Source organism: Bactrocera tryoni, chromosome 1 (genome assembly GCF_016617805.1).
Source record: "Bactrocera tryoni isolate S06 chromosome 1, CSIRO_BtryS06_freeze2, whole genome shotgun sequence".
Taxonomy (NCBI): Eukaryota; Metazoa; Arthropoda; class Insecta; order Diptera; family Tephritidae; genus Bactrocera; species Bactrocera tryoni.
This window is the reverse complement of record NC_052499.1, coordinates 71,788,501-71,802,250: the sequence shown is the minus strand read 5'-3', so window position 1 is coordinate 71,802,250 and position 13,750 is coordinate 71,788,501. Positions and strand designations below refer to the sequence as shown.

Here is a 13,750-nt window from a genome sequence, read left to right as displayed (position 1 = left end):
ATATCAAAACTCATTATCACAACAACAACAATTCGCAAAACGCGTAGTTGATGAATGTAAGTATGTACGAAATTTGCAAAAAAATAAAACAAACACAACTAAAAATTTTAAAAATATTTAAATAAATCGTATGCTTGAATAGAATTAAATTATTTGAAATGAAGAAAAAAGTATAAAACTAATATTGCAAAATCTGCTGCATATAAATACTATGTAAATGTGCAAAATTATTGTTCTGATAATGCATTATGAAGTGATTTGTATAAATCCGAATTAATATATAAGGTATACATATATAAAACAAACACACACATCTAAACATAAAAAGTTGCGCCTTTTGATTTTACAAAGTAATTCAATTTTCTACACCATATCGGGTAAGGTAAAGATACGCCAGTTATTGAATTATATATGTTCAGCTAATTCAGCTTTCTTTGAAGTTCCTGCCTCTTTGCGACAACTTCTAATAAAATATTACACATTTATGTACTTATATGTATATGTAAATATATCTCCTACTGCTAATAAAAACGTCCCAAAATCGAACAAAATGTCTTTTCGGTCAACATTTTAAGGTATTTCAACCGTTATTTCCTTTGAAAGGAGATTAAGAAAGGAGAAAGAGAAAGATTATTGGAGAATTTAATAAAAAATTACTAAAGCAAAGGTTTATTGCTTTTGATGCATACGAATATTGGTGCCACGTATACGCCAGAGGGCTTCATCAAAGTATAGCTAACCATATGCACTTTATTTGTATATATTGTGACAAAAAATCACCCGAAAATTGTAATTAAATATCCCGCGTACTTCAAAAAAATATATTTGCTTAGATGGTCTGTCTTGTTTTTTCGTATTTTTCAAATTTTCACTTATGTTTTTATATTTATAATTAAATTTAACGAACCAAATATGTACCTTTTTGGTTGACCATTTTTTTCTATTTTTCCGCTAGAGACATTATTCCATCAGTGTAAAACTTTTCTGGTTTCTCGGCGAAAAACTGCGGCAAATAATTTTCACAGGCTTCTCTTGAAGCCAACTTGACTCCATTAAGTGAGTTCTGCATTGACCGAAACAAATGGTAGTCTGATGGTGCAAGTTCAGGGCTACAAGGTGGATGCATCACAATTTTCCATCCAAGCTTGCTCAATTTTTGCCGAGTCATTTAAGATGTGTTTGGTCTAGCGTTGGCCTGATGAAAGGCGTAGCCTGATCTGTTCTGGCCGTTGTTTTCGATTTATTGTTTCAATCTCATCAGTTGGTGACAGTAAAGTGTAGAATCGATCGTTCGACCAGGCTGGAGCAGCTCATAGTGAATGATTCTTTTCCAATCCCACGAAGCACTCAGCATAACCTTTCGAGGCGTCAATATTGGCTTTGCGACCATTTATTGAGCTTCACCACGGTTGGGCCATGATCTTTTTCGCACATTATTGTCGTATTTGATCCACTTTTCGTCTCCTGTTCACAGTCGCTGCAGAAATGGTTCGATTTCATTTCGTGGTACCCAAACATCGAGCTTCTTTTTGTACCAGCCTTTTTTAAATGGTTCAAAACAGTTTGATGATTAATGTTAAGTTCCTTAGCAAATGTCATGGCCGTTTCCATAATTTCATCGACTTTTTCAACGATAGGTCGACCAGAGCGAATTACATCTTTCACATCGAAGATATACACTTCTATTGACAAAATACGAAAAGACTTTTTCGTCTACCCAATATATTGCATATGTACTTATGTATGTAAATATATCTCTTAGTACTTAACGGTTGAATACGAACGTCTCAAACTCAGACAAAATGTCTTTCCAACACTAGTATTTTAACTTACTTTAACCGTTATATGATATGATATAAAGTATAGCTAACCATACGTACTTTTTTTGAGAAATTGATTAACATATTCTCAATAATGAAGTTACGGAAGCGCCACTAGTCATCGTCCCAAACTTCGACTCGTAGGTATAAATCTTCCCGTTTAGTTGCTAAAATTATAATTTGACTAAAGTTGGGAGTTTCTGAAATATAAGGATGTTGTAATGATTCTTTGGAGAGCTTTGGCAAGTGTAGCTCGCATTGGAGATATGTATTGTCACTGTGGACTCCTTCAGCACAATTCAACGAATTTAGTGTTCTTTCTCATTACCAAAGAAATTAAAAAAAAAAAAAACTGTAGCTGAAAATGTGCGAAAACTCAGTATCAGATAAAAAAGTTCATTTAGAAGTTATGTAAGAGTGTTCTCCATCATAATTGGAGTAAAATGGAACTGCTTGGTTCTAGAGAAAAAGTAAAAAAATTTACTGAATGCATATTCCATTAAGTTCTTTTATAAAAATTAAGGATCCTTTGAGTTACAAAATTATAGTATTGCACAAATTGAGTTGCAAGATATGTTAGATAACATCCGTAGACAGTTTACTTTACTTTGGCGCCATAATAATAATAACGGCAATCGATGCGTCACATCTCTGCCTTCTGTCCAGATACCCGTCCTCCAGGGTTTGGCGATTTGATTAACTTTTAAATTAATAATAACAATGGTGTAGAAAATTGCTAAAATAACTAAATATCAAAATTCTTGTCTTCTGGTTTTCGAAATACTGCGCTAAAACTCATTAAACCAAATAACAAAGCTGCATTTTTTACATTAACAAATCTGCTGATACTCTATAGATATCTATAGGTTACATATTGCAAACAATTGCAACATTTTCTATGAATGAAACACAATGCACTAAAGTCCATTACCCTTGACCTACAGCACGTCGAATTTAATTAGTATCTATCACCTGCACACTAGCAGACATTCCCTTGCATACTACATACCTATGTAATCATAATATCGGATTATCATATCAAAAGCGATTAATTTTAGCATTTCACTTCCTATATGCCACATACTCGTACTATACTTCTATGCAATGACATTGGAAATGCTTTAAATTTCCCATACTCATATTTGTCTCCCGCTCTTATTAAACTCTTTTGATATGTATTTACTCACAATTTTAATTAAACTATAATTATTGCTATAAACAATTTTTAAATGTACCATTATTACTAGTATTTATGTGTATATACATATATTTGCATTTAAATATAAATTCACTTGTATCGACTATTTTGAATATTATAAATAGAATGTGTCTGTATGTACATATGTATATAAATAAGTTAATCTCATCTAAAATTTTGCATTCGGCCTAAAGCCTACTAATTTGATAAATCATATATTTATATTATTATGTGCATACAACTATTTTGCTTATGGTTACTTTATTCAATATAAAATGATTGCTTATATTTACATATGTACATGTTCACATACAAAAACAAATATCAGTAAATGCTAATGCTTTCTCGTTATTATTTTCACCGTCTAGGATAATGAAAATGGCGCTCTGCGCAAATTTTACGACGTAATCATGGATAACGGTGGCGAGGTGCTAACCGACATTAGCAACTTGGGTGAAATTACAATTTTGGCACCTAGCAATGATGCCTGGGAGGCTAAGGATGTACAAAACTTAATAAGGTAAGATATCTTTTGCTAAACTATATACGAATATATGTATGAAGAGGAAGAAAATTATAATGAAATTTAATTTTATTTCATAGAAATCGTGAGAAATTGCGTGATATCCTGAATATGCACATTATCAAAGACAAACTGAATGTTGATCGAATTCGCCAAAAGAACAAGAATATTGTAAGTGAATAGTATAATACCATATGTACATACTATATACTTGATGTTAACTAAAGCTACGCTACGCAGTGAGAACAATTTTAGAAAGTATGAATTAATTGTTTTAAAACTTGAACATTGCAATTTTCATAATTACAAAAATATTTGTATATAAAAATAGTAAAAAAGTAATATTAATAATTTTGCCATATTTGAAAAATGTAATAATTAATTAAATAATTATTTGTGTATATATTTGTATTATTAATCATAAGAGCAATTAATCATAAGATTAATTAATCCCACCGTTCCATTTGCAGATTGCTCAGGTGCCAACTGTCAACAATCGTACATTTTTGTATTTCAACATCAAAGAAGAAAATGGCGAAGAAATGATAACTGTTGAAGGTGGTGGCGTCAACGCAACTGTACTGCAAGCGGATGTCGCTCAAACTAACGGTTATGTACACATTATTGATAAAGTTTTGGGCGTTCCATATACGACTGTACTCGAAAAACTCGAAACGGATCCCATGATGAGGTAAAAAAAAAACATTTTTTTTTAGATATAAAATATAATACGAGTACTCCGTTACAAACTGATTGAAATCTGGTTTTATTTATTTTTTCTTCCAGTGATACCTTCAAATTGGGTCAATTCTCCGCCTTTAACAATCAACTGAATAACACACAACGTCGCTTCACCTATTTCGTGCCACGTGATAAGGCTTGGCAGAAGACCAAATTGGACTACCCTTCAACACATAAGAAACTCTTCATGGAAGACTTCGCCTACCATGTAGGTTCAATAACTTTTAAGATATAACATGCAAGCAGAAAGTAATCAAAGCCTTTAAATACTTACAGTCCAGGTCAATATTGGAACGTCACTTGGTCATTGCCGATAATGTGTACACGATGAACGACTTGGTAGCAATGACAGCTGCGTCTGGTGACTCCATTTTGCTGCCTACATACAGAGATTCCTTGAAAGTTAAAGTAGAAGAGGAAGCCGGACGTAAGTATTAAGCATTACAATTACTTTAAAAACTCATAAGAATATTTGAATATGAGGTGTACTTATTAATATAAGGGAACAACTAATACATATATGGTTTATGGTTGCGTATAAATTTATAGTATTATCTAGTATTACTTACTTACAGCAAATTAATTGATAATATTAATTACAAAAATATTTCATTTCATTTTCCAAAAACGAAATATTTTCGCTTAATTTGCTTACGTGAAGATCTTCACGATGAATATGCTTCACATGAGTGGACCGGTGAGTGGTGCGACCGTTGAAAATTACCCGCTGCAAATTCACTCATCTATACATTAATTAGTAATAGCGCTTTTTGTTTCACATGTTGTTGTTACATCATCACCGATTTTCCTATATAACTCATCAGTTATAGTTTTTAGTATCGAAAGTAGTTTTATTTTGTAGTTTTCGCGTGTACTAAGACTATGTACCGTTAAATATTTGATAGGGATGTTTTAACTTGTTTATATTTAAGAAGATTCTAAAAATGGATCGGAGTAATACTTTTATGAACTACATATATTTTTATGGGATTCAAGCGTCAAAAGTTGCAGGGAACCTGTTTTTGTAGAAAAATGTCTGGGAAAAAGGATTGGATTGCATTCGTTTTGGTTGGAGTATCTGTCAGTTTACAGCCTTTCGTGTCACGAAGAAATTTTTTTTTGTTTTCGATAAATATTCATGAGAACTCTATGTAAGCTTGAGCACTTAGCAACAGAAGAGAAAAATATTAAAGTATTACGTACAAACTTTTAGAAATATAGGATAAGACTCGGTCTACAAAAAAATTATACATCTCCTAAGCTATTCTGCCAAAAAAAATTTATTGTAAAATTAGTACTATAATAAATTTTAGAACCACCTTTTAATAAAATTTTGTTTAGTCAATGAATATTGGTAGGTAACTCGATTTCTTTAGCCATATAAAGTCCCTAGATCCATATGTATTCAGCTCACCGTTATTTGTTTTTTATTTTCTTATTAGAAAATAAAATTTTAGAAATGTTTAACTCATTGTCTTCACATATACATATGTACATATAATTTTTGCCAAATCATATACTCATACGCATTACGTAGCTTATTTATCGCCTAATTTTTAACATGAATTTTTAAAATAAAAAAAATAAATCTAACAAATTTCATTTTTATTTATAGGTTATGTTATCACTTGGAATTTCAAGAAGATCAACGTCTACCGACCGGATGTCGAGTGCACCAACGGCATAATACACGTCATCGACTATCCCATGCTGGAGGAACGGGACGTCGTCGTCAACGGAGGTAGCTATCCGTTAGGCACTAACTTGTGCATTCTCTTCTCAAATATCCTCATGATAGCAATAGCGAAATTTCTTTTCTTAAATAATTAATTGTATGTATAAATTAACTTACAACAACAAAACAACAAAAACCAAACAAAAACTCATTTTAAATGAAACAAAAAAATCAAAAAAAAAAATCCAAACCGAAAAAATTGCAAACCAAACATGCAACAAAGTGAACATACACTCATACAATCAAAGTTCATAGCCAGCAAACCGAGCATCACACATCCAAACACCATATTTGCCTGCCACATTATGTAACATACTACAGATCACATGACTCACGCGTTGCACATGCCATCGCTGCATGTATACATATTGGCAAAAACAACAAAAGCAAAAACCAAAAACAAAATACTAAAAAGTAAATGCGTTCGATAATTGCGGCTGCCGGCAAGCAAAAACAAAACCACAGCTATTCTTGTACATTTCAACTTTGAATGCAGCCCAATTTGATACACACGTAGTATATATTGAACGTCCGGCAACACCAAATCCGCCAATAAAGCAAAGTTAAAAGTAAAAGTTTTCAGTTCTCTCGCTCTCATCACACAACGAAACAAAATTCACATGTATGTAAATAACTTGTGACCAAAGAATTGCATTAAATAGTTGTGTGGCATGTTACCTGCACATTCTACATACATACATACATATTTAAGTAAAAAAAAGAAAAAAGTGCATACTGCTTTCCAGATAGAAAGTTTCTCAGCCGTCTTCATAAATTTTGTTTTGAAAATTTGTATTTAATAGTTTTTTTATTTTTTCTCCTTTCCGTCTAGTATTAAACAATCTTACTTATTAGCACACAAAACGCCTAGAAGTATGCAACGCCTTCTGTGTGTTGCGCGAAATCATTGTAAATTAGCATTGAATGAAACTGACTTGTATGTGCTAGCTAAAGTTTAAATATTGTAATTATGTATATTTACTAAATATGTAATTCATACAGAGCATACTGTTGTTTTTATTTTTAAACATTATTATTTTTTAATAATTTTAATGATTTTTTATTTATTATTTTATGGTACTTTTTAGTCACTTGCGTGCATAAGTAAAGGTGTGCGCATTTTAAAATGTAAAAAAAGTTGCCTTTAGTTTCAATTGGTTGCTTTAAAATAAAAATAAAACAAAGTAAAAAAACAAAAACAAAAAAATTTTAAATATAAATAAAAAAATATATAAAAATTATAAACATTTTAGTTTTGCTACTTGTGTTTATGTAGCTTTTAAGTTAACTTAATTTGTATATTCGGAAACGCCTAAGATTTTATTATAGTTTCTCATCAAGTATAATAATTTAATTACTAAAAACAAAATAATAATATTAATTAAAACTAACTAAAAGCATTTTCAAATATATATTTTACTATAAGATAATTCAAACTAACATGTATCAAATTGCATCTGAAAGTGAGTAACAAGCAATATTTATGGAAAACAAGTATTATCCGCCTTTTTTAAACATATTCATGCAAAAAAAAAAACTTTCGCGTGCGTCAAAAAATCGTCCATTAAACATTATAGTCGACATTGTTTAAAAACTTATAGTTAGACTTAAATTTTTTTAAATCGTCCATTAAATAATATAGTTCACGACTGCTAGTTTAAAAAAAAATTTTAAATAACTTTCTTTATTCTTTAAGATTTGCATGAAATATTAAAAATGTTAATTTTTATCACGATCACTAATTGCTAAAAGTTTTCAGTAACATCATCTAAATTAATATTGAGAAATCATCAAATGTATGCATAAATATATAAACCAAACTGCCGAAATCCATAAAAAAAGTTTAGAAATTTTGAAAGGAAGTCTACACTTTATTACCTTCTAGAAATGGTCACACGAATTTTTAAATTAACGCCAGAGACAAAGGAATGCATAGTTCACTATTCGCAAAGTTATATAACGACTCATGTCATTGCCATTTACATGAAATCAAAAACAAAAAAGTTAATGATAATAAACATTTTTGTTATTTCAATACAGTAATTTGAGTAAATACTAATGCATATAAAATAACAGCTCCAAAGATTATATATCACCAAATACTATAAACACTTAGTATACCTCTAAATAATACTTATATATTCAATTCATCCTTAAATGAAAGCCTGTCTGATTTTGTGTCGCCTTCAGTTGAGATGTGCATACTTTATACACCGTTAGAATGCATTTTTCAATTACATTACTACGATTACGTACTTTAATTTTTTTATTAATTATTTTCATTACAATATTACTTGATAAATGTAATGTTTATAGTCATCATAATTTAATAAATTGTAATCATTACATAATTACATTTTATGATTACAAGTTGCGTTGAAAATTTGGTTACCGAATACTAACTAATTTGTTCCAATAAGTGTAATGCACCATTTTTTTTTATTTTTTAATAATTACATGATTACAAGTAATCAAAATCATCCTATTATTACATTTTATGATTACAAGTTTCGTTGAAAATTTTGTTACCGAATACTAACTAATTTGTTCCAATAAGTGTAATGCACCACTTTTTTTATTTTTTAATGATTACAATTACATGATTACAAGTAATTAAAAAATAAAAAACTTAACGCAAGCCATAGGCACTTACAATTTTGCTATAGTAACGACAAGTTATTTCGATTCTTAAAAATTAATTAGTTCATTACCTTGTTGTGTTTATAAATACGCATTTAAACGTAAAAAATTAACACAAGCAATGTGAATCTACAATTTTGCTGGAGTAACGAGATTTTGTTTTGCTTCAATAATTGCAATACAGAAGTTGTTTGTAATGATTACAAGTAATTAAAAATTACAAAACTTAACAGTTCAATGAGCACCAATTTTGCTGGAGTAATGTTTTTTTTTTTTTTTGGTTTTACGAAATAATGAATTCATTACTTCGCTGTATCTTTAAATACGTAATCGTATTGGTTTAGTCATATTAAAATTACGGTCCATTACTACATTTTACTTATTCTGTTTACTACCATCCATAAAAGTTCAAACTTCAATAAAATTGGTGAGGCTTGGATTTTTGAGTTTCTAAGAAGAAACATAAATATTAAACCACCACTTTTCTATACCCATTACACAGTGAATTAAGTGAAATTTGCAAACAAAAAAATAAATAAGTGCTGCCTCGTGCAATTTTTTCATATTTTTTATCGTTTATCTATCATAAAGATTCAAAGTTTCATTCGAGCATACATATGTACATACATATATTGTACCAATCATTCATACATACATACATAGTACAATAATCTTCATTGTAAAAACTCGCCTTGCCTGTAGACTTGTTGATTGAAAAGGTAACAACAACAAATCATATGCAAGTATAAAACAAAACGCAAACAGTAGTTATTAGAAAACTATTTAAACTATTATAGTAGTAACTCAGCAGCAGCAACACACCTGCTAATAGTGTCTATTCGAACATTTGTATGTAGTGTTAAAACAACAACAACATCAAACAGCATACATTACTACTACTATTTATTCCACTTGCAACCACATCTTGTCCTGTAATGAAAAGTCAAATAAAAAATCAAATATTATAATTTAAAACAGCAAATATAATACTAATAGTTAACCATTACAAGAAACCAAAAACAAAACAAAAAAATCAACAACAACAACAAAGACTTTCTATATATATGCTATAAACCTTATATATTTATAGGTTAGGCATTAACCTAGCAACCTTCAACTACTACACTACATACTCACATTATGTAGGTAATGCGCAGAACTATCTGCTTTGATGTGTGTGTACCATAATTATCAGATCACATTCCGAAACTGTTCAACATTCTTATTGATTACGTTAGTGATTACGATTTTTAATTACTCTTCTACTTCAACTACATATGTATGTATGTATAGTAATGATAATGATATTTAAATATTTAATTGAAGTTTAAATTACACTTGTTCAAAAACTAAAATGAAATAAAAGATAAACAATAATGAATATTAATACATTTACTAAGTAATTAGTTAAGCGTAAAACAAAAAACCGTAAAATTGAAAAAAGTAAAAAAAAAACAGCTAAAAAATATTCCATGAAGTTTAAAGAGACGAAATTAATTATGTAATTAAAGCATATATAATTGCAATAAAAAAACAATTATCAATTTCATTAATTTTGGTAGTTAATACGAGTAATCAACATTTAATATTGGTATGCTCGCAGTAGATGCAAAACATTGTAAGCTAAAGAAAACGCATTTTTAGGGTGTTGGCGAGCTTGCTTATGGATGATGGTCAACAAACACAATTCAAATACTAGAAAAGCATAAACATACATATTTTCTAAAGCACTCATTTTCTAAAAAAAAAACTTCAAATGCAAGGCATTCGACTAGTTCGGATTGGAAAGAAATAGTTATACATATATACTATACCAAGCAAGGGTTAGATATTTTCAAATACAAAAACGAACTGCAAGAAATGCTGTCTGTGGCCACATGATGCTTAGGCTGAGCAAATCAGCGCAATCAAAAGACAAAAAAAACATGCTACAGTTTTCTGAACAGCAACCGATTTTTATTGCTTACACACTCACTTCTCATGCATAATTGCAAGGATTTATTGGGGGGAGTGAACGTATTCTATCTACAAATACCTTAAGGTTATAGATTACAGCGCGTTGCCAAGCAGAATAAGAGTTTGGTTTCTAAAAACTAGAAAAGGTCAAGTTTTGCCACGCTTCGAGTCTCATCGTTAATTATATGTAAGCGAAAGCATTGTATGTATGTACATAGATAACGTAAATTGGCGAAACATTATTCGTTATTGGAGCTGTAGCTTAAATGTTCCCTATCGGCTGTATTCAAAGTTGCATTTAAGATTATAATTGCACGGGTTATTGAAAGACATTAAAATTTCAAACAAATTGTTAGTTAAAGTTAGATGCATTAAACTCTTTTGCCTTTTCACTTAAGCCTTCGCTCTCAAGAAGTAACACTTTAAAGAGTAAAAAAAAATTTTTTACAATTAAAATGTATTTATTTTCGTTTATTTTATATTAATTAATATTATATATAATACATTTGTTTGGAAGTTCAAAACATTTATGTAATTAAATAAATTTTAAAGAAAACTAATGATAAGAAAACGAGTATTGCGATAGGATTGAACGAGGAATACAACACTGACGCTTAAAAAAGCTTTTGTGACCTTCAAGCATTCACACTTCAAACGGTGCAAATATAAAAACAGCAACATTTAATTACAATAACTAAATATTTATTGAAAATATTAGATAAATGTAAAGAAAAAAAAAATAAACAACAAGAAAATATATTATACATATATACAAGTATTTCATATAAATATGTATGCAAACTTATTGCTGTAGTCAGTAGTTACACGTTAAGATCATAATCTGCTCCAAAGAACATATTAAACATCACAACGTCCCGCCTCTTTTTACACAAACACAATCACAACTTATACAATTACACCACAAACATGGCCCACAAGCTACTTAATTTTAGTAAAATATCGTTTGAGACGAATTATAACACCTAAAATACCGTTATGTGGCGAAACGTCAAGCACATCAAATAAATATGTATACTTTTCCACACAGAATTAACTCGATTAGCACACTTGAGACTCCCATAGCTGTAACATACACACATATAGGATGTATATGTAGTTGTGTAGCGTATGTAAGGTACATGTGTTTAGCATTGAGGGGCGTGCACAGTGTACTACACCTTAGCAAATCGGTTCATTAAATAACTATTATCTAACAACAAAATTAACGTGTAACTAGTGCCTTACTAAAGTTTAACTAATTACCTAAACCATAACCTTAAATTCATGTTTAAACATAACTTTAATTTAATGCATAACAAATACGTATACATATACATATGTATATTTTATTAAAAAATTACTTAGAAAACAATAATTAAGCCTAACACTTTGTAGTATGCCAGCTTACATAAAAATGTTAAACTAAAATTATAAAAACAAAAACTATAAGTATAAAATGTCTTGGGCATGTCAAGTGCTACTTCAAACAAAAAACATAATGTATAAATGTATATAATATATACATACATACATACTTACATTATAAATGCATATACATTCAGAGAGAGCATATTTAAAAAGATTAAATTAATTATATTTTTAGTAGTTTATTTAGATAAGCAATAAAAGCTTGCATATAAATAAAAATCAAGAACCAAAAATGTATGTATGTTATTCACAGAGCAGCCAGGATAATGTTTGTTAACATTAATAAATGAAATGATGCAACATAATTAATAAGTAAAAGTGGGGAATGCTAAACTAAACAGAGTCTATGCTAACTATGATCAAGAACTGTTAGTTCAGCCTGACAACAGCACTGTATGTTAAATTTAACAGAGTCTATGCTAACTTTAACCAGAAGTGTTAGTTTAACATGCCGTCAGGAGTTAATGTTAAACTTAACAGAGCATATGTTAACTACAATGAAATATTGTTAGTTTAACATAGCAACAACAGTGAATGTTAAACTAAACAATATTTATGTTAACTATAATCAAGAAATATTAGTTTAGCATGGCAATAGCAGTGTTAAACTGAACACAGCATACAGCATGTTAACTATTATGAAGAAGTGTTTGTTTAACATAGCAACAGCGGCATATGTTCCCAGAGATTTTTGCGGTATAAGCTACATATGTAATATTTACATAAATTCCTTTAAATGTTCCCTAATTTTCGTATTTTCTGCTTTAGTTCTTCTGTAAATACTGTGTGGTGCATGTAAACCTTAGGAATTCGAATAAATTGTTCAATTTGAATTTCTTTGTTCAAAGTGGATTTTTAACTATGTACAGTTACAATGTTTATTAATCTAATTCGGATAAAAGGTAAACAATACAATTTAAGAGGTCCTATTATAAAAAAATCCAAATTATTCAAAGAAATTAGATTTTTTTTACAACAGCCCTAATTTTTCCGCTTTTTAAGCGTTTAAAAGTATTGCCAACAGAAGAATTTGTGTAAAATTACTTTTTAAATAAAATTTCTCGAAATTAAAATATTTTCTTAATTTCTTTTTTAACATTACTTAGGAGCAATACCTAAAATACCATTCGAGTATATGCATAATACATTTATACATATACATATGTATGTACAAGTATACAAAATAAAAACTTGAGGAGAACATACATACGTACTACACAGTTGAACTTTATGCAGTCAATGTAGCACGCCGCGCCTCCTTCAGTATGCAGATAATAAATAAACATTTAATGAATTTGGAATTTATAAAAAATATATATAAAATGCACATGCATATGTATACACGCAGATCATATAAAAATACATCAGTACATACAAATACATATACATATGCATATGCATACATATATTAATAGATTAACATACATATTTAAAAGTAAATGAAAAAAAAAATAAATGACAAATGAATTAGTATATACAAAGAAAGTTCAATGCAAAGTTTTCAAAAAGCAAAAACAAAAACAGAAATAGCAACTTTCACTGATTTGCTGCTTAATTACCATTGCATAAGTGCATACATATTACCTGCAAAATGTGTCTCTTTTTATTAACTTTATGTTACAATTACAACTTGGTACGAAAGTGACGAAATGAAAACAAAAACAAATAATTTGTGTACACGCTTGTGAAATGACTAAAAATGAACAAAT

General features: G+C 29.3%; 1 protein-coding gene across 14 annotated transcripts in view; it reads left to right on the top strand.

Moving 5' to 3' along the window:
• Positions 1-13,244, top strand: part of LOC120781114 (fasciclin-1) — a 50,381-nt gene extending 37,137 nt beyond the window's left edge. For 5 of the 14 annotated variants that reach the window (XM_040113258.1, XM_040113285.1, XM_040113276.1 and 2 more), the window contains 8 exons: positions 48-56; positions 3,387-3,538; positions 3,622-3,712; positions 4,012-4,232; positions 4,328-4,490; positions 4,559-4,709; positions 4,944-4,979; positions 5,898-7,021. In XM_040113258.1, coding sequence (XP_039969192.1) covers positions 48-56; positions 3,387-3,538; positions 3,622-3,712; positions 4,012-4,232; positions 4,328-4,490; positions 4,559-4,709; positions 4,944-4,979; positions 5,898-6,112 — 1,038 coding nt within the window. In that variant the 3' untranslated portion in view covers positions 6,113-7,021. Of the gene's footprint in view, positions 1-47; positions 57-3,386; positions 3,539-3,621; positions 3,713-4,011; positions 4,233-4,327; positions 4,491-4,558; positions 4,710-4,943; positions 4,980-5,897; positions 7,022-9,747 lie in introns of those variants that run through there. The other 9 variants (XM_040113296.1, XM_040113289.1, XM_040113282.1 and 6 more) reach the window with 4 other exon arrangements.
• Positions 13,245-13,750: the final 506 nt, after the last annotated feature.